The sequence below is a fragment of the Athene noctua genome, chromosome 3 (assembly GCF_965140245.1).
Source record: "Athene noctua chromosome 3, bAthNoc1.hap1.1, whole genome shotgun sequence".
In the NCBI taxonomy this organism is placed as follows: Eukaryota; Metazoa; Chordata; class Aves; order Strigiformes; family Strigidae; genus Athene; species Athene noctua.
The window spans coordinates 10,105,879-10,126,974 of NC_134039.1; the positions used below are offsets into that span (position 1 = coordinate 10,105,879).

At 41.2% G+C, this 21,096-nt stretch overlaps 1 protein-coding gene across 2 annotated transcripts; it reads right to left on the minus strand.

Moving 5' to 3' along the window:
• Positions 1 to 1,146: 1,146 nt before the first annotated feature.
• Positions 1,147 to 20,758, minus strand: C3H12orf75 (chromosome 3 C12orf75 homolog). Of its 2 annotated transcripts, none has more exons than XM_074901250.1 (6): positions 20,620 to 20,758; positions 13,474 to 13,498; positions 7,168 to 7,203; positions 5,938 to 6,017; positions 5,077 to 5,112; positions 1,147 to 3,694 (listed from the first exon to the last, which is right to left on the minus strand). In XM_074901250.1, exons 1-6 carry the CDS (start codon positions 20,660 to 20,662, stop codon positions 3,684 to 3,686), a joined length of 231 nt encoding a protein of 76 aa, XP_074757351.1. In that variant the 5' UTR covers positions 20,663 to 20,758; the 3' UTR covers positions 1,147 to 3,683. The 2 variants fall into 2 exon arrangements, with proteins under 2 accessions (XP_074757351.1, XP_074757352.1); XM_074901251.1 differs by having other exon boundaries at positions 1,151 to 3,694; positions 5,077 to 5,117.
• Positions 20,759 to 21,096: the final 338 nt, after the last annotated feature.

Consider the following 21,096-nt stretch of genomic DNA (forward strand, 5'->3'; position numbering starts at 1 on the left):
ACCAAACAGAGGTCTACTTTGCAGAAAACAGATCAGCAGTGACTCACCGACTGCTTGGGAAGCATGATTATAGAGAATCACTAGACTTGTGTGGGTGACAGGGAACAATATGCTAGTGATGCTGTTTCAACCATAGTCCAATACAGCAGAGACGCCTCTGCTAGACATGCAGGATGAAACCAAGCAAATTAGTACTTTGTCTTGGTGTTCATTAGAGACAAATTTCACCTTTATGTTTTTCTGCAGCTTCAGCCTTGTGTGGACTCTTCGCTATGAGAGGATTTCACTTCTAGTGAATGAAGTCCTAACTAAGCTTACACCAGGCTTTACCACACCTTCTGCAACCCTCTTAGTGACAGATTTAACCCTTGAGCAGCACAGAAGTTTAAAGCTGTGTCACATACTCTGAACTACACTGTGAAGTGGATGACACACATGAAATGAGCAGTATCTCTGCCAGGACTACCCCGATACTGAGAAGTCAGGTCCTTACCACTAAGCTCCAGGTTCTGCATTAAGAAGAAAGTTAAATAAATGCACTGTCTCATTAGTGTCATTCTAAGGAGCAGCTGACTTCGAGGTGAAATAGTTTGTACTACTAGACCAAAACTTGCAATCCAACAAGATATTTGGATTTTTTTCCAGCTAATCACAAACTGTAGTTTCAATCCTATGCTTTGGTACTCCAGAATTTTTCAGGATTCAGTTGTCTGAGTTACATGAATTCAAGCACAATATTTCTGGGCTGTCAAAGAATCTCAAATCAGAGAGCCTGAATCTACTGTCTTTGCTAAACTGTTTTCACTGGCTCCTCAACTCTGGCTGGAGAAATGAGTGACAACTGCAGAGAAAATGGTATTACAGCCCCAACATTTAAATGTGTCTTCTTTGCAAATGTAATTCAAGATGTTTTGACAAAACCAAAGTGTATTGCTTAATAATAACTCTGCCATTCAATGGCTACTTGTGTTCTGTTCTCAAGTCTCACATTGAACCATCACTTGAGTGCATAAATATCCTCCAAGGATGCCATCAAATGCACAGCTGGCAGCTGGCATATAGGGTTTCTTTTGTGTTCCTCCTCCTAACAGAAAAACGCATAGATTGTAAGTTTTGAAATAGCAGATATACTCATCTTGCCATGAAATGTCATGTGCTTTTATTAACAAAGGCTTAAGAAATGCTGTTCGCCATAGAGGAATTTTGATGAGCAGAAAATCAGTTCCCTAAGTGGAATTCGGCCAAGGCAGAATACGGTGTCCTGTCACCAGTTTCTAGATCTGTGAGTCCTTGGAAAACAAAAGACGAGTCTGCAAATCTAAGACAAGGACATGTCCCTAGCTCTTCAGATTAACAGGTACAGGCCCACATGGCATAAATGAATGTATATCTCTTGCAGAGGCTCCAGTCCGTGATCGTGAAACATTTGTCAGTTGATCAGTAAGCTTTTGAGGTGAAAAGATGCAGAGGAACAAAAATATTAAGAAACCACCATACCTCCCACACATTCAGAGGATGAATCATTAAGAGGCCAATTCTGCAAAGTGCTCCACACTTCTCTGCAGGTCTGCACAGGAAAAATTAAGCAATGATGTAAAACAAGAAAAGCACCCTTTGCAACTGTCCCACCACCAACTGCTAAGAGCTATTCATTAAAGATCACCTCTTTCTTTCCTCAGCCCACACATGGGGGTTTGGATGGCAGTAGCAGAAGTAATGTTTGAATTTAGCCCTGTCCACCTTTTTGATGATCCTTCCCAGCAACTTAAAGGATAGAAGTGTACAAAAAGCTGGAGAGATTAATGTCATCTGTTGCTGGCTTTTCAAGCTGTAAGATGACTGGTGGTTTTTCTGCTTTGGGAGAGACAATCGTGTTCAGGTCAGGCATGGGCCTAATTGCTGCGTACTAAAGAAACTTGTGCTGTGCAAACCATTTAGACCATTTGTGGAACATGTGATGTGGAAACTACACCCTTATGCTATGATAAGCAGGTGGGAAGCAAATGCTACACAGTGCTATTTGAGTTCTTATCAGCTTGATTTGCAAGAGCAAGACTCTGCAGATGTAATCTACAGACATTCATTCATACTGAGATATTTCAACACCACCTCTTAATCTTCAAGCTTATTTCATCTCAGTTCTAGGTTGAAGGGGTCAAGAAAAAGATGCATATTTGTCTTCAGGAGCTGGAAGCCTGAAATTGTTGATAACTCAAGTAGCAGATTTCTAGAGAATAGCAGTAAATAATGTCACAAATACTTTAAAAGAGGACACAAAAGGAATATTTTAAAATACTTTTTTACAGGCTTTACACCAAATAAACTACCACTTATTTTAAAGCCAGACCTGCAAGTTACTGGAAATCATAGTCAATGGTTGTTCATTGGTCTTAATAGATATCAGTGAAATGGGCAGGAATTTCATGGTTTACAATGTTTCACTTCATGTCCAAGTTTTCTCTGCTGCTTTTTTCTTTTAGTTTTAAAAGTGGTACAGTAATACATTAATATGATGTGGGTTGAGGGCTTTTTTGTTTAAAATGTATGGCATATTGTGTTCTATTAAAAAAAAATTTTGACTAAAGAATTATGCAAAAAGCTTTAATAATTTAAATACTCGTTCAGCCATACGGAAATGTACAATCTGGTTTACGTTCTGTGTGAAACCTACAGTTGCTATAAACTTGATGAATTTTAAAACCGCTCATACGTTATTTAATACAACAATTTGTTAAAGTAATAACACTCATTCTGTTACAATTTGCCATACTGGAGATGCTTAGAGATGAGTCAGGGATAAAAAACTCTAATAGTGATCAAAAATCCTCTATAGTTCAGGAGGATACAGCACTGGAGTTTAGTCCTGCCATCTCTGAAAATACTATCACTTCATCATTACACAAGGAAATGTCATTATAATATTACACAGAACGGAAGACATAACATAATAGTTTGGTTCATTAGTATTTTTTCCATGTAATGCTTTATAGAAGAAATAAACCCGAAGAAAATAAAAAACAGACATGTAATTATTATGATGAAGTACATTGTTCTTATTTAAATAAATTTCCTTGAGCAGTATCTTCTTAAAAGGTGAAAATTAAACACTATTATTTTTCTCACTGTATAAAAGTGACAGTAGTAATTATAAAGAACCTGATGGTCTTATGCTTATTTCATCCTAAGTTTTCACAGCAAAAATATTAAAATTTGCAATATTACCAAAAAGATGCAAACCTGTCAAATATATTACTCTGAAGTAAATTAACAATTAATTTATAAGAACCTACCATAGGAACTATTAAGTGGACAGTAGTAATGGTTTTCTATATAAAATCTATCAAAAATTGTTGGAGAAAATATACGAAGCGTAGCTGATAGCTGATGAAATCTGCAATATGGCCACACAGAAATAAGTTGCAGATCATCAAAGTTAGCTCTTGTGCAGAAACATCCACCATGGGTTCATTAATTTCATTTTTCACTGGAGAACAGCAGGAGGTTTCCATAATGCAACCATCATAGGAAACTGATTCAAGGCTGTACTTTAAGCTTTACCCGTAGTTGGAACTTGCAACAGTTTAGATTTTTTGGTGCTCTGATCTCTCTTGCTCCCCAGAAGGCTACGTAAATATAAAAATCTCCAGCACAAAGACAGCTCTCTAAAGCACTGGCAACTGGTCTTAGTAGAAGACTGAAAAAAGAAAGGAACAAACAGATTTAGCTGGACTGTTAAAGCAATATTGGTAAAGCAACACAGTAACACTCTATACATAAACCAGAGAACTAGGCTGTCATTAGAAGCTCAGAGATTTGTAGTCTATGTTCTGCAGACACACATGCACATAAACTCATGGAGCTCAGAGGATCCTTTGCAGGTTTAAATGTGCTCATCTTGGCCTGAGCCAACAGCCAAGTCCTGGTCTTGCACCAATGAAGAAGGCAAAGTGAACTTTCAGCTATTCTGAGTCACAAAAAAAATGTCTCAGGCATTTAACTAAAGCACCTAGACAGGGATCTAATTAACTCAGGCTCTGTCCATCAAAATGAATGGAAAGCTGCAATCTAAACGTGCTTCAGCCTTGCCCAGGTCAAGGGTGATGGTGTTGCTAGCTTAGACATCTCAGACAGGTTACTAAATTTAGATGTGATGACCAGCTAAAGGTCTCCCTGTGTATGAGAGCTCCTAGCAGAGTCCATGAAGCTTTAACCATTCACATGATTAAAGATAATCAGTGTATATCTTTATATACTATGGTATATACTACCATATATCCTAGGCCTGCGTTCAGCACCAGGGCCAGCCATAACTGTTTCTGGCTCTTCACCAAAATTAAGAAAGGGTTCTGCTTCCTATGGAAATTGTTGGCAGCTTTATAACTTCCCCCTCCCCACTGGCTAGACATCAAAACAGTTCCCTTTCAAAATTTTTTGATGTTTATTTAGTTCAAAATCTTAATGGAAACTGAGCTTATTTTTTCTTCAGATATGAACTTGTAAAGGACTTTTTTTTAGTTAGTTCAAACTCTTAAATCAGGATTACAGCCTATAAATTTTCACTGCCCTATTCTGGCTGGTGGAGAACAAAGCCCCCACAGATTCACCCATAGCAAGAGGAAAGCTCCAGTACGTTACTTAGTGGGTGCCTCACTATGGCTTCAATGTCCTCCCCAAAATGGAGAAGATGTTTTCTAACTGCAAACTATTTGTTCCTGGGAAAAGCTTTGTCTCCATAGAGGCTGGTCTACACGCTGCTGCTGCACCTCACTTCTCATGGGAGGTCTTAGAACCACTGAAGGATTAGCTGTGGTGTGGTTGAAGGTGAATACAGGGCATTTGATTATTCCCAAATGGAGTAATACAGAGCTTCCTTGCTTCCCACTTCTCACCAAGAAGATGACTTTCTAATTTATGTCTGCACCACTGAGAACTGGCTCCAGGTCCAGCAGTTGAAGCAGATGGAGAAGTAACTGAGTGATGCCCAAACCACCCAAGAGCAGCACAGGGAGCACTGCCACTTTGTTTCTGTTCAACGAATAGATGCCAAGCACATAACATTAATTAAGGCATAATTACCTCCAGCTCTTTGCATCTTGATGTGTTTATTTCCTTCTAATCTTAATTAAAAAAAACAAAAGATAAAGATGGTTAAAACATTGTAACATCACTAATTTAGAACACCATTTAAAAAAAAAAAAACAACAAAAAAACAACCAAACATGCCACAAAGTTACTACTGTTCCAAACCCAGCTATTATTTTGATTAATAGTAGTATTTTTCTTTGTTTTTTTTGTTTTGCAGCAAATTTTGGAAGCATCAGCTACTGACTAAACACTGTGCTGACATATGTGACAGCAGCATTTTGTTGGTTAAATCTAAACAATATTACATGATTTCATAATTATATGTTTATGACTTGTCTATTAAGTACCAAAAAACCTAATGCTTTTTCCCACTGTTCGAAAATATCACATGGAAAAGAAACAGTTTCCACTGGGTTTCATATAAGAACAGAAATAAACCTGAAAGCAAGCACTTACTAACTATTATTACTGGAATTCACCGCAATGCAAGTAAACACCTTCAAAACTAAAAATAGCACTGAGGCTCTGCAAGTGCATCTATCACAGTCTCTTAGTCCTAACAGGGTTTTGTTTTCTTTGAATTCACAGAGCACTCAGAGCATGGAGAAGCTGTTCAGAAGACAATGTACCACACTGTCAGCATCTGCTCTAGGATCCTTCTGCAAAAGTGTGTTAAAATTTAAATAAATGGGAACAATCACTTTAAAGATTATAAATAGCCCCACTGCCTTAAGAGTCGCCAAGGCTAGCCAGTCTGTCTGAAATAATAATTGATTTTTAAAGGAAATGTATCTTACTAGATAAAATTAAACTGAGAAAGAAGGGGGACTACAATACACAACTTTCCAGTACCTTTCGGTGCAGCTTTTGTCTGACTGGAAACCATAGCAGCCGCATCCGACGGCAGGCCAACATACACACCACCATAGTTCCTGATATAAAGAAACAAATAAAGATAATTCAGAGCTGTATTGTGACACTTCTCCCTATAATGTTGACATTATGCAACAGCATTACACAGACCATGGATGGTCAGAGAGGAGGGCACCTCTGCATGAGCATCCACAGAGACCCCTCGTTTCCCGTGGCTATCGGAAAAGTGCCACATGCTTGCTAATATGGTGCCAGACAAAAAAACCTTAAGGCTAGCTGTTACTCTTGAGTGGCATACAAGCCTGTGAAAGGAGTTATTTTTCACTCAAATTCCTAATATTTTTAATTAAATCCCAACTCTCTTGTGATAGTAAACCCCACCTGCTCAGCTTGTTCTAGACAGAGAATATATCCAACTGAGGACAGAGCCAACCTGATAGCAATGTTTGACACTGGGACCACTGAAGAATCTCACTTCAAACAAAGCACACCAATTAAACAGCACTTTGACCTCTCCCCATTAATAAATAGGACCTGCATCCTCCTGCTTAGGGCCACACTTGGAGCAAACTTAGCAGGAAGGAGCACGAGAATGTTAGGTACTTCCATAGTCCAATTCTTTCCCCTTCATGGCCTTGCAAAGCATAATTTCTGGCTCCAAGGCCTGTATGAAAAGCAGAGACTAATGCAAGGAGGTGACAGACTGGATCCTTAAGAGCCTCTGCTGTGCCTAGAGCTACTTGCAGACTCCCATTATGCTGCTCTACCCCGTTAGGTTTCAAATTAATCACACATCCTCCAGCCCCCAGGGCTCTAAATCGACTTCTGATTTGTTTGATGATAGAGTCATACTTCCTTTGACTTCCATCCCAGCAGAGATCTCCCACAAGTGCTAATGCCATCTTCTGTGGCAGGGCTGGTGTGAAGGCAGAGGTCACTGGCCCTTACCAAGCACATCACCGACAGCTGTGAGATAATGTGCTCTTCTTGACGCAAAGTTCCCCCCATCCCCAACTCACTAACAGGATGGGGGAGACTCATCAATACTGGGGGCTCTGTGTGAGATCTCCTCCTCTCTTCTGTTTTTTCCTTTTTGTCTGCTTTGGTGGTGTTGGTGAGAATTAGGAAGATGGAAGGAAGGATGTACATCTGGCAGCAGAACTCATTGCAGCCTACTGCATACAAAGCCAGCCCCGGCAGAGCACCTACCTCCTTTTGTCATCATCTGATACAGATTCTTCTGCTCTGTAACATCAAAAGATACAAAATACATTAGCAGATTGTTTCTTTCAGATACTCCATGACCATCTGGGTAGATTCAGGAGCAAGGGAAGAAGGGGATTATCACTAATCTCAGTTTAATTCAGGTCATCCACAATTCAATAAAGTACTTACACAGGCACAAAAAGAGTGACAATTTTCCAGTCTGATATACAGAAGAAATAAAAGGATTGAGAACAGATGCAGCTTAATTTTCATGAACCCCACCAGTGATGCCTGAAAGTAGATTTGTGAGCTGAAACTGGTAAACTAACACATTTCCTGAGTGAGTCCTCACACCGCTCCACACATAACAGGAACAAGACTGGGCTGCTATTCCACCAAAAGAGTACTGGAGGGTACTGGGTGTCCATGCTGGCATGGGAATGATGATGAAGAAAGATAAACCTGTGCCAAAAGATGTTAGAGCCTCTCCATAAATTGAGGTACTGCAATTCCTGAAGTCAGAGTTGTTTGCAAACCAAGTAACTGTTACTAATCCTTTATAAATGGGCAATTACTTCTCTTTACCTTTAGGGTAAAAATCACAGGTCAGTCTGTAAATCGACAGAGAGTCACTGATGTTTGACTCTCCCCACTGAAATACTGTCCAGTGTAGCTGAACTGGAGCAGGGGGTAATCGGCACCAATGTGAAGGCAAATTTAGTATGGAAAAGATAAAGATTTTATTCTTGCTCTCTGAGGGTATAGCGCTGCGCTGCAGTCTCCGTCTGTGCCCCAGTGTCAGTCTTCACACAAATTACTCACCCACCTTTGATTAAGTATTTGGATTGAGTTCTGCTTGCATGGCTGGGTATGGATCAGGGCAGCAGCTGCATTTTAGCTTGGCCTGCAACCTACCAACCTAGCAATAAAAATAGAGGCAAGATAGCTTGAGTGTTGTTAAATCCAAACATCATTCACTCCTTCCCTACGGCTGGGGGCAACTGTGACAAGTGCCCAAGGAGGAGTCCCGGAGCACAGCTGCCCAGGAAGCCATGAGATATTGCCACAGCAGTGCCCTGGGAAGGCTGCAAACAGCAAAGGGGGCTCTGCTATGGAAATGCTCATGCACAGGGTGTTTACCCAGATATCCTGACCTGAATATTCCCTTTGAAGGACCAATTGCCTGGACTATGGGGGCAATGCAGAGATACTCCCCATCATGAGCTGAGCCATGTATTTCTTATCTGCTCCCCAGGCAATAAAACTGAGAGATGGCCTTTACCCAGTGTCAGGGCTAAATCCATACTGTAGCCTTGAAAGGCATTTCTGAACCACGATCTTGAACAATAATATATGACATTTCTTACTGCAATTTATTTATTCTAAAAGGTAGATGTGCCTACTGTTTAACTGTCAGGGCTGTATGTCATCACTGACCCCTGAAGTCAATGGGTTTTTGGCCTGAAGTACAGAGAGCTCGTAGGAAGATGCAGCCTTAAATGCAAGAAAACGCCCCTTAAAGCTCAGTCAGCACTCTCCTGGAAGGGTAGCTAATGCTTAAAAATACTGCTACAAGTGGGGAATTATCTTACACTTATCTTCTTTCTAAGTGGCAGAACATTACCAACTATCCTTTCTGTGTCACCACAGTGAATAAGGGTACACAGGTCCTTTTAATAGTAGAGGTTTGGGATAAATCTATGCTGCAGTTTTGCTAACTGACATTCATGCGGCGCACAGCACTGAGTGGGGTGAGCCTCCTCGTCTGCTGTCTTTGCCTATGTCTTACCACTCAGGAAATTCTGAGCAATAAACTCCTCATTCTCTGGCCCTCCTGCCACTCCTCCCTGGAGGAGCTAGTGCTATTTCAGAAAACATTTCCCATCTCCTCTGACCCCATGCAGCCTAAGCCACCTTGCAGTCCTCACACATACAGACAGAAAAATACAGAGGTAATTTCCCTTGAGGACTGTGAAGCTGCTCTGTCCTAGTGTGGGCCAATTACAGCCAAAGAAAGTGGAAAGCCTGTGTAACATATCAGTGGGTAGAAATGAGGCCTGTATTTTTAGAAAACAAAATGACAACACTTTAAGAAAGGGACTTTGAGTGCCAAAAGATCAGTTGGTTCAACAGAAATGATTGCTTGTGAATGTGTCACAGGATTGATTTTCTCATACAATTGGGAACATTTTCTATAATCCAGATTAACCATTATCCAGAGAAAAGAATCCTTTAAAAGCGCTGGCACCTTCATGCACAGCCCAAAGCCTCTAAAATGAAGTTGTAAGAATAATAATCAATATTGTCCAACAGGAAATTAATGCCAATGTTTTTTTTAAAAAAAAGAAACTCTACTAGGCAACGGGGCTATTTTCTTCTGTTCTAGAAATGTTTTGTAATGGGGCATCACTGGACCATTACTGTCACTCACCAGAACAAATTATCTAGGCCTATGATTAAGCAGACTAGGTTTTTTAAAACATTTTGCTTTCTTCCTTTCCTCTTAATAGCTGCAAATCTAAGTCTAATTTTGCAATACCTTTTCCCCTAAATGCACAACAGCAGATATGATCTGGGATTGTACAGACCACAGCTCTTGGGCTGGGTGATGACTGGGTGCAGGCTGCTGTAGTCCTGCTAGGAAAGAGAAAGTAAGCAGAGGCAGGAGGAACGTGGAAAAGTGAGAGGGAGAAGAAAGAAAAATTCTGGTCATGGCACTTAAGAAATAAGCTATTTTCCATCCCTTTCTGAGGACTCCTTCCTAAGCAGAATGGGGAGGAATGATGTTACAGTTTATGCATGACATATATTCACACACTGCTGCCTTCACACACTGTAGCTTAAGGCCCCATTTTGAAAGGTGCCCACTAATTTCACATGTTTAAATGTCCAGGTGCCATCTGTGCCACTGCAGCAGGTACTGCTTCTGTGCCCAGGCTGGGTGAACACGAGTGGCTCTGGGGAGCAGACTCAAGCATGTGGAAATGAGAATGGAAAGAATCTCCTTTGGTTTCAGCAGTGATCCATCCCATTGCCACATTTCCCAGACTCAGAGAGGGTATGGGGATACAGGAGTCCAGCACATCCTTTCTCTCTCCCTCTCTACCTCCAGTGTGTCTCTAGCTTCTTCTTAGGTCAGGGATAAAGGAAGAACCTAGCATTAAAAAAAATCTTTAAATATCTCTATTTACAGAGTCCTCCAGGAAGAGCAAGTTAGGATAAGCTTTTCTGCACCAGGAATAGATAGCAAAAAGGAACTTAGCACTTCGATGTACTTTGTACTGATCTGCTGCTGCGTCGCTGCATCTTCCCCCAGATGATGATGACATCTTCTCCAAAGGAACTGAGAGCATGTTTTTCATCAGGTAGCACAGGTGAAGTCCTGTAGCCAGTAGGTGGATTTAACAGCAAATCCACGTAACGGCATTCTATCCTGAGCTAGAATAAATGTTTCTTTTGGTAAGGATTTGTCTATCCCAGGAGGTTTCCTGTCACCCTCCTGTCTGAAAAATGTACTTGGTTCAATTGTCAGTTTTTACATCAATCAGACCTATGTCCATTTGATGGTAAAAGAAGCTGTCATTTTTCACATAATATTTTAAATATCAAATGACAGGCATTCACATTAATTCATTCCATCTACATTTTTCTTACCTCAGCTTTTAGGACTCTGTTCATGCTGAGCATTATACAGATTCTTTCTAGCCATGCTCAGTAGTCCCAGAAGAAATGATTCACTAAACTTTGCACAAGTGACAGACTACTTCTCAGTTTCTCAGCATTTCTTAGGAACAAAGGCCTGTCATTTGTATTTGGAGGATTTCTTCCCTATATTTTGAAACAGGCTTGAATTGCTGTGTCCTTTCCTTATTACTGTTATTAATCTTCCTCTGAATTTAGCCACATTCTGAGTATCAAAGGCATTGCATTATTTTCTAGCATATATTTAACCCCTCCTATATCTAAGCTTTTCCAGTAAGCAGTGACATACTTCTCTTCATTAGTGGAGCAGGTGTGTTGGCTCAGACTGGCCAACAGATTCACCATTGATTTGAGGGTTGGAATACACAGGGAGAGATCATGTTCCCAGACCATACAACCTTCTTGTCACCATGCAGCCCTCAATCTCACAGCACTTTGCATAGGAAGATCATATCATCATCCCTATCTTACTGGTGGAGAAACTCAAGGCCCAGAGGGAAAAGTAACTTCCCGCAGTCACCCCAAGAGGTTCAGAGCAGGATCCAGGCCTCCCTCCTTTCACTCAGCTGCTCACTCCAGGAGACGCTGGTGCCTTGGCAATGAGTTGCAGTCAAGAAACGAGAAATCTCTTGAGTTAGAATAACCAGATTCTGTATTGAAAAGTATGCTGTCAGTAAGGACACACCTGAATGCTTTTCTGGACCAGGACCAATATGACTGAAATTTGACAGAAAAAAAAATGTGGGTTTTTTGAAGAGAATTTTTAATCTTTAGCTGACAGAAGTGAAAAGGTATAAAATAAAAGCTTGTGTGGATCTATAATGTCAGTTAATATAAATCTGCTTTGTTCGTTTCCGTGAAACTAGAATAGGTTTTCTGGTATTTTACTTCCTTTGTAAAAATCTGCTGTAAAATATTAGGGTGAATGATTTTGGACTTTTCAGGTCATCGCTGCCATTCCTCATTAACAGATCTGCATTTCTAATGTCTGACAAGAAGGCTCAAGCACGCTATTACTCACGTAGGTTGTTCAGCTGGCTCCACTATACTTACCTGAATGAGTAATGGTTCCAGGATTGACCCTTTCACTTTCTTGAAGTTTGCACTATTAATCAGTTTTTTTATATTATCTCGATACTTTTTTGAAACATGACGGATGATCTAACACTAATAGGTAGGATGTTCCCAGTCCTCCTAAAGCCTGGCCCTACAAATGCTTGCACACACACAAATGCAGTTCTACATATACCCATACCTTTAAGCATAGAAATGTGCCTACTAAATTCATAATTTAGCAGTGCTTGCAATTTTGAAATTTAAAACTACCAAAGAGCAAAGAGAGAGAGGCAGTTCTAAATCAGTCACTTAAATTATCTAAATTGAATAACAGAAAAAGGCCCTAATACAAACTAAACCCAGTGGGTTTGTATAAGTAGAAGTGCTGAGGGCATGGATGCTGTAGGCTGCATCAAGAAGAGGTTCCTCATAAGCTTGCTTTCTGTAATTTATTTATGTCTGACACTGCAAACCCAGAAAACAGACTACATGAGTAACACAGATCTCAAGAGTATCTGTGACAACAGCATTCATCTGCCAAGTGAGACCTGTTGTTAGCTCTCAGTTGTGCTCTGTAATAGCAAGGACAAGCCTGTCGTTAAGCTCTTCTCTCCACTTGTTTATCTGACTTGACAGCCCTCATTTCTACAGCAGGATTCCTCCATCTAATTAGAGTAGTTATTCTAAATGAAGTAAATAAAACTGAAGAATGTTCCTATTGCATAACATTAAAATCCTCAGTCTCAGACTCTAGTGGCAAATACCAATTATATAGAATAGAAGAAAACACCTCAGGAGGACTTCTTTAATGCTTCCTTTGATAGGAAAATAAATTTATGACTGAATAAAGCTGTTCCTGCACACTTCCACATCAGCAAATGAAAGATGGGCTGAGTAATGCTAATCTTTTGCTGGTGCTTTTCTGAAAACCAGAAGTTGGCAAGAGGCAGAAGGACAACAGAGGTTCAGACCTTACACATTTAGAGAAAAACAGGATGGGTAGGGCTGCCCTCTGCTACTCAGTGTCAAATATAAAGGAGAGAAAGAGGAACAGATAGATACTATCTTCAATGCAGAGAACATCTAGAGAAGGTGGGTACTTTGAAAAGGAAGTCTGAATGGGTTACCAGGTCGCCCACAGAGGAGAAATTTGCCTGGGTGGCTCTTTACATCTCTCACAGGGCTTGGTGGAAATTTATGTGGTCACTTCATACAATGACATGGCCTTTGGAAAAAGGTGTGCTGGTATGAGACAGGGAAGAGTAGTCTGAAGTAACATGATCACCTCTGGGAAAACAACTCTTTCAGCAGAAGCAGAGAAAAGACATTTCTGTTAGAGAAATAATGAGGGAAGTAATCTGATAAAAAGTAAACAAGACATTAAATTGTTTTGTGGAGATGGAAGCTGTCACTAAAGACAATAAATATCTAGTGGTGTTGATTATATGTTAGGAGCCAGATGAATCATGTATGACTGAATCTAGTATAAGGCTAGTAGGACTGAAGGTAAGCCCAGGCTTAAGTATTTGAAAGAGTAGAGTAAGTACTTACACATCTTTAGTAGTCCCTGTGGCACCTGGAATGAAAAAAAAAAAAAAAAAGTGCATATTTACAAAATAATGGCATAATCCTCCAAACCAACTGATAGTACAGTAAGCGTTTTTCTACCTTTCTGTCCTAAACAACACAGAAATCGCAACAGGAATGTTCTGCTGTCAGTGAACAGGTTTCTCATCAATGTCTAGTTTATCCTTAATGATTATCTGTATTATCCCTTAAGTCTATCATGCTTAGATCTGGGCTAGTTTCTCAGTGGGTGAAAATTATGCTGCTGTGGACCAATGCCCTGGTGCAGTCACTCAGGATGAAAGCAACATAAAATTCATCTTTCTGAATTTTTCATGCTTCACTTTGCTCAGTCTTCTGCTAGTTTTGTCTGCTACAAAGTCACCGCAGCTAACTCAATTACTCCTGAATGCCTGTTTATTTTGCTGTTTGATTCAGTTGTAGATTTGACATTACATGTGTAAAATGTGGCTACATTCTTCTGCCACATAAACAAAGTTTTATAAAACAACCAGACAGAACTAATATAAATGTTGGGACACAATCCATCCAAAGTCCCAGACATCTAAAGAGATTGACCACCCCTTAATTCATCTTGCTATTTAAAAAAAAGCAAAAAGACAAAAACCACCACCTGGCTGCCTGATCTGATTGATTTTTTTTTTTTTTGGTGACTCAGATGCTTCTTGCTGGGAGAGGAACATTCACTCAAGAACAAGCTCTTTCCTGTTCCTCCCAAGTTATTAATGCCATGTTGCTATTGCTGGTATATCATTCAGCTGAGTAACCAGCAAATTATCCCTTCTATTAATTATACAAGCTAGGGTACACATTAGAAAACCTTTCACTTCTTTTCCTCTTCCTCTCAGTACTTAGCTGGAAGAGGTTATCTGAGCTCACTCTGAAGAAACTACAGTTGTCAATCCAAAAGATTTTATGGGTTTGGAGGTATAGGTTGGGATTTTTTCCAGTCATGGCACTTCACTTCTTGAAAAACTTTATTTTTGCTGCTGAAAAATATCCATAAATAGCAAGTATCTTTTGTCTCACTCTGACGTGTAAGAATATGCCTTCCGCATCCTTATTTTAAACAGAGAGAGGAAGAAACAGTCCTGCAAGGCCTTCCAGCACTGTCCACCTGAATGGATGGCGCGGACGGCAGGAAACACCTCCCTTTACAGCTAACTCTTGAACATCACATCACTCCCAGTTCCAATGAGCTGGCTATCCCTCCTTTTCCCAGCAACAACATAGACTAGACTGTACACATTTCTTTTGTTAGTACTGCTTCCAGAGTCAGCAAAATCTCAGTGCAGCTAAGCGTATCATCAGAAACTCTTAATTAACCTGGAGGGAGTACCTCTATGCACAATAAGCTCAGGTCCTCACTATAAAACTTTATTCTGCCAGGCAGCTTTCTAAGACTCTTTGGCTTTATAGGGATATTACATAATACTACATATAAATCCTCCAAATTAATTGTGTCCAGGTGGAAGGTTGGCATTGCAGTGCTGCATACAAGCTTGATCTTGGTCAATGTAGGGAGACGTTTTCTGCTACCAAGGCAAGATCATCCAGAGTCAGCTCAGCTACATAACTTCAGAGCAACACCTTGCACATCTAGACATCAGCAACACCTCAGACAACACATTTCAAAAAGCCTAGCTCCACTGCTGTAGCTAGCAGGATCTTTTTTTTTTTTTTTTCCCCAGGAGAAACTATTCCTGCAATATCCCTGTTCTGCCCCAGAACCATAACTTTCTCATTTTTTCAACCTAAACTCACTGCAAACAAACTCAGTTTCTCCAAAAAAAGAGATGAGAGGTCCTTTGTGAGGCCTTTGGCGAGTCTTTTCTGAGTCTGAGCTGAGGTCTCAGCCCTTTGGATCCTTGTTTGAAAAATTAATGCCTTCCTTGCAGCAAGTATACCAGAAGTAAAAAGCATTTAATACACAAACTGAAACCTTAGCTGACTGAGAACTATGTGCCTATAGTATGATTACATTTCCCAGTGGAGATGATACTCAAATTCCAGTCAATCACCAGGCACACTTCAATGCCATGTCCATGTTCAATGCCGTACCTGCCTTCAGTGCATTACAGTACACATACATTCACAGTCTGGGGACAGGAGCAGTCTCTCAGACCCATCAACCTGGCCTCCATGTAGAGCTATACAGCTATGAAGCTGTGTTTGTGAATGCAGATGTGTCACTATCATTCACACCTGGCAACACTTGTTTCCTTTGAATATTAAAGGGGGTGTCGCTGCAGAAAAATCATTGCAGCATTTTGAAATGCACCTCACACTGAAACACTGAGAACTATGATAAAAACAAATTCACTTTTCAAGAGGTCATTTTTCTATTTATAATAAATAAATACATATAATAAACAAAGTGTTTTCTACTGTTTTTATAAACACAAAGAACTGGTTATCCTCACTTCCGCTGACGAGATTCCATTGATTTCAGTGGTGTTATTTCTCATTTTCACTAGCAGAAGTGAAACAAGAGTTTGGTCCAAATTCACCTGAGTACCATTAAAGTACCTGAATATAGATCTGAAAGTATTTCCAATTCACAAAATTTTCTTCCTGGAACAGTTCTGAGCGTTCAAGTGAACATCCCTTCAGTTAGATGGCCCATAAGGTTTTCTTCCTTAGGCAGCCTGAACACTCTTTATACAGAGATTTTATTTCTCAAGGAACCCAATAATATCTCAGTTTGTACAGTCGTGTTTGTTTTTAAAGTCCAATCCATTCACCCTCACCCCTGTTACTTCACTGACATATTTCTCTAACTCCTCCATGTTTAGTGAGCGACATATTATTTTATAGCTGCTCAAGTTCCTCTTGCCAGATGTTCAGCCAAAGAATCTTATTTACCACTGATTTACAAACAGTGCATAGCTCTGCCAGAGCAGCAAGGCTTAGTGCTCTGGTAGCCATGATGTTTTAGATATGTGACTTGAGAAAAGCATCACACATTGGAAAGTTTGTACATTTTTTCCCACTGTATCAGCTTGGCCTAAAAGAAGGCAGCACTTGACCTTACAAACCTTGTCTTAATAGGCTCATGTTGATTTAGTTTTCCAAAATCTGCCTAACCTCAGCAAGAGGCTGAGGGAAAGACAGGAAGCTGTATTTACAAAAAATAGGCAGTACTGAAGTGTCCCAAATGACTTCTCTGCTCACACCACCAACACAGTCGGACCATGGGTGCATTTTGGCATTTTACAGCTGCAGGAGGAGAAGGAAGAGTACAGCCTGCAGAATAAACGAGGCCCATTCAGCCATACATCACTCTGAGCCTGAGTGATTACAGAAGAAAAACGTTCTGTCTAGAGTAGTGGAGCTGTGATCTCTCAGAAAAAACCACAGCCTTTTAACAGTCACAAATGAAGAAGGACAAGAGCATATTCCAAAGTATCTTCCATTCAGTGAGAGGGGGTTTTGCACTTTCAAAACAGCAGCTTGTTACTGACAAGCCTGCAGGATTTCAGCAAATGCAGGACAAACGCAAAAGATGGTTGAAAGAAATTGACAGCCACAGACAATATTCCTCTGTGCTGAGAAATGCATAATGAGTGAATGTGGAAGACAAAAAAACATAAAAAGGATGAGAGGCAACCACTTACATGCATAAAAACATGGATTCAAAGAACGCCAGCATCTGACCTCAGAATAGATTATGAAACATTTTTCCCATTAATATTTAAGGCACAATTTCCTACAATATTTTCTTGCAAATACTTCAAATTGTAACAAAAAGCAATAAAAACATAAAAATTGCACACACATGCATGCGACAGTTAAGATTACAAATGAGTTTTCTATTGTAGGCTCCTTTCTGATTTTGCTCCAAAAGACAGCAATAAGGAACCAAGTCCTAACACCAATGAATTTATTCTATTTATACCCCAGTGTAACTGAGGACAGAATTATATCAATTTACTTCAAATTGATTACTTCAACTCATCAGGTGGCAGTTCTGTACATAGACGTGACCTGATTAAACATTAATTTTAAAAATCAGTTGGATTTTAAATAGAATGGCAGGATGGTTTCCTGGGCATTCCAACAAACTTGAAGTTAGTAAATCTGTTTAAACTTGATGTGAAAGTTCTTAATCCTAATTTGTATTTGAAATTCTCCAGACTAACAGCTTCTCTGTATATTTAAATTAAGGCTAGACTGCCAGCCTCCATTGAGTACCATAATTTAAGGTGCTGTCATTCCTACTACAATTGGTACAGAAAGGAGGAGGCAGTTAAAAACCGTTAGTGAAGCAACACTAGAAAGAAGGGAAATGCCTTAACTTGGAAAAAAAGTAAATTAATGTTTAAGGACATATTTTTAAAAGACCAAAACAGAAGAGCTATTTGGAGCTTCTAAAACACCAGGAAATAACATGAAAGAAGGATACATAGAGTGAGGTAACAAAACATCAGGAAAATAGCAAGTTGTTAATAAAGCTGTCTGTGGGTGATGGGAAATTTAAAAAATAAGTATAAACCATAGTTAACAAAATAGCTAGGTGATTTAAGAAGGATGTGTATACATTGGTTTACTTAGTTGCCGTTTGTCAACTGAAGAGCCTTTTGCCAGTGTCTGATGCTCTGGAAGGAAAATTTAAACTCTGTGAGTTACGCTGGTGTTCTGGAGTACTGCACCACAGACAGAAATGTTATTCTAGATCATGTCTATTAGTTTAGATCTCACAGACCATAGAGCTGATCGCTCCTCTGATGTCATTCTAGCCGTACAACAGAAGATAATATCATTAGCTGAACTATCATTACATATACGTCTGCTAAGGAAAAATTGAGTTAGGCTACAATAGAAATTTTACCAGAGTAAGAAAATGGGGTCTAGCATAACATGTCTGATGTATTCTGTGAAGTATGCTACAATATTATCCTTAGTCATATAATATGACAGAGAGTGTTACAGGTTAATTATACATTATGTACCTCTGGCTTTGACATTACCGACTAGAATAGTCATAACTTTAGCACTAATGATGTAGTCATGCTGTGCAAGCCACAAGATTAATTTGTATTTACACAGTATTCACATCTTTCAGGAAAATACTCAGAGTTACACTTTCCTTAAGAGCTCTAGAATTCCAATTAAAAATGGTGCATCTTCTCCTTCCCCTATATAAAATAATTTCATTTTTATTAGATACACTTTGCAAGGTATGCTAAATGGAAAAAAATAAATAGTAGACACCTGACTTCTTACTTTTATTAACACTTGTTGATTATTATAACACCATAGACTGCATAGTTATTCCTGACTGATGGTGGTGAAAGTGAGAAGAGAACTGGACCTTTCAAAGCTGTTTTTGCTTTGAAAAGCTCTATCAGGGCAACAGTAATTATTCCATTATACTAACTATATGTTTTATATGGCATTGTCTTTTACCTGCACTAAGCCATTGGAGATCTGCGGACTATTCTAGAGAGTATGCAAAAGGCTGCCATGAAATGCAAGTTCAAGTGTATTATGAATAACAGTACTGGTAAGTTAAACTACTGAAGGGGCTCCACCTGCAGTAAAAATAATTTATGAATCTGCAACCCAAAACCTGTTGAAAATAGCTGCCTTTAATGCAACAGTGGACACATTTATTTAAACAAACAAACTTTTAGTTCAGCATAATTCACTAAATACTACCGCTGTCAGAGTTAGTCAGTCTGACATTTACCCGTTTGTGTCCTGGTACAAGTTACACAGGGTGGCCTCATCAACATTAACCGAGAAGCTACAACAATGGGACTAATGATCAACTCAAAATTTTCCTCGCAATTTCTCCGATACCTGCTCTGGTGCTTTTAGCCAGCAAACAGAAATGGGATGTAAACAAGCACCCCAGCAGTATGAAGCTACATTGGTCATAAACTGACACAACTTGCAGTCACAGCAATGCAGGAATCAACTAATGGGAGAGAATTAATGTGTGCAAACAGGACAGCTCTAATGAGTGCTAGAAGTTCAAGCAAATTCATACAGTGCATTCTTTATGGGTGAGGGAGGCCTCTGATAGACATGATATCTAAAACGTAATTTAGAATAATTTAGCAGCAATCAGGTAAGCAATAATGGCAGAAAAGCCACCCCTTCCCCTAGGAATGAGAAGTGCAGGGCTTGGTGTGTAAACCATCAACACACCACACAAACATAGACACATACATGCAACTTGGAGAAGGCATCATCATTCACACTCAGATATGCCCAGTTCTTCAAATCGGGACTAACACCACCTGAGGCACCACTGCAGCTCGGCATAAAGTCAGTCAAAATGGCAAGAGATGGAGACCCAGTAATTCCAACTTGTCCGGCCACTGTTTTGCTGTGTATTTCCAAGAGGTTACAAAGCTAACAAGTGCATCTGAAAGACTCAATACAGGTACTGAAACAGATGGCAATATTTGCCCAGTGCAGTCAGGATTAAAAATGATTGTGAAATGTTCCTATTTATAATTATATGGTGAAACTCCACCTTTCAATTACCATATGTATTTCAGGGGGCCGGGGGGAAGATGAACACATCAGCACCATCTTCCCAGATCTTACCTCTTTTGAAAACAGCAATGAGCAAACAAGGCAGCCCGCTGGACGCAACAGTCAGTGGCACACATCAACATGTAAGAAGCCTCAATCCTCCAACTTCTCCGGCAAACATTGGAGAAGAAGTGGCACAAATTCATTTCAGAAGTGGCATTCGTAGCCTTATAGGGAAGCGAAGAGGATGGAGCTTACACCCCCGGCGGGACCCTGACGTCCAGCTCCCGGCCTGGGCTCACCCTGCCTAGGACAGCTACTGTCGGAGGTGGTGACCCTAACGACAACCCGGGCACCCTAAAGCCTCCGGTGCCCCCTCCCCCCCGCCGGACCACATCACCCCCTCTCCCCTGGGCAAGCGATTCAGCCTCGGGGAACGGAGACGCTCCTGCCGGAGCGCGGGCAGCGGTTCCCGCCCGTTGGACGGGCATCCCCCAAACCGGGGTGGGGGATGCAGCCCCCCGCCGGGGGGGTGGCGGGGTGCCCACGGCCGCCCCCCGGCAGGGCTGCCCGCGGGGATGCTGACCCGCCGCCGGGCCCCGCTCAGCGCCGCCGCCCTACCTCGCCCTCCGGTGCCGCCGGCCGTGGAGTTGCCGCAGCCCATGGGCGCTGCCCGGCCCGGACGTGCGGAGCGGAGCGGAGCGGGGAAGCGACGGGAGGCAGCCGGCGGCAGGCGGAGCCGGGTGGGAGATAAAGCCGCGGGGACCCCTCCTCCTCCTCCTCTTCCTCCTCCTCCTCCTCTCCCCACCCATCGCCTGGGAAACCGCCGGCCCCCAGCGCCGCCGCCCGGCACCTCACCGCGCCCCCGGGCCGGCCCCGAGGAAAGGGCCCCCCCACCTTCCCAGGCTTTCCCCTGCCCCCCCACCCTGGGCTGGAGCCGTTAAGCCGGGGATAAGGCTCCCCGCAGGCTTAAACCCGCAGGACCCCTCGGGCTCCCCGCAGCGAGCTCGGAGCTTCCCCGGGCAGCCAAGACGCCCCTTTCGCCTCCCGCGTTTCACGGCAGCTTCGGGACACCCCTCACTCACCGCGGGGAAACCG

Bases quoted from the DNA above. Each gene is read 5' to 3' on its own strand.
- C3H12orf75 (XM_074901250.1), bottom strand. From the start codon at position 20,662: ATGGGCTGCGGCAACTCCACGGCCGGCGGCACCGGAGGGCGAG. The intron at 7,204-13,473 runs GTAAGTACTTAC...TTGATGTTACAG, and splicing joins ACAGGGACTACTAAAGATGT to AGCAGAAGAATCTGTATCAG. The intron at 6,018-7,167 runs GTAGGTGCTCTG...TCTTTATATCAG, and splicing joins TCAGATGATGACAAAAGGAG to GAACTATGGTGGTGTGTATG.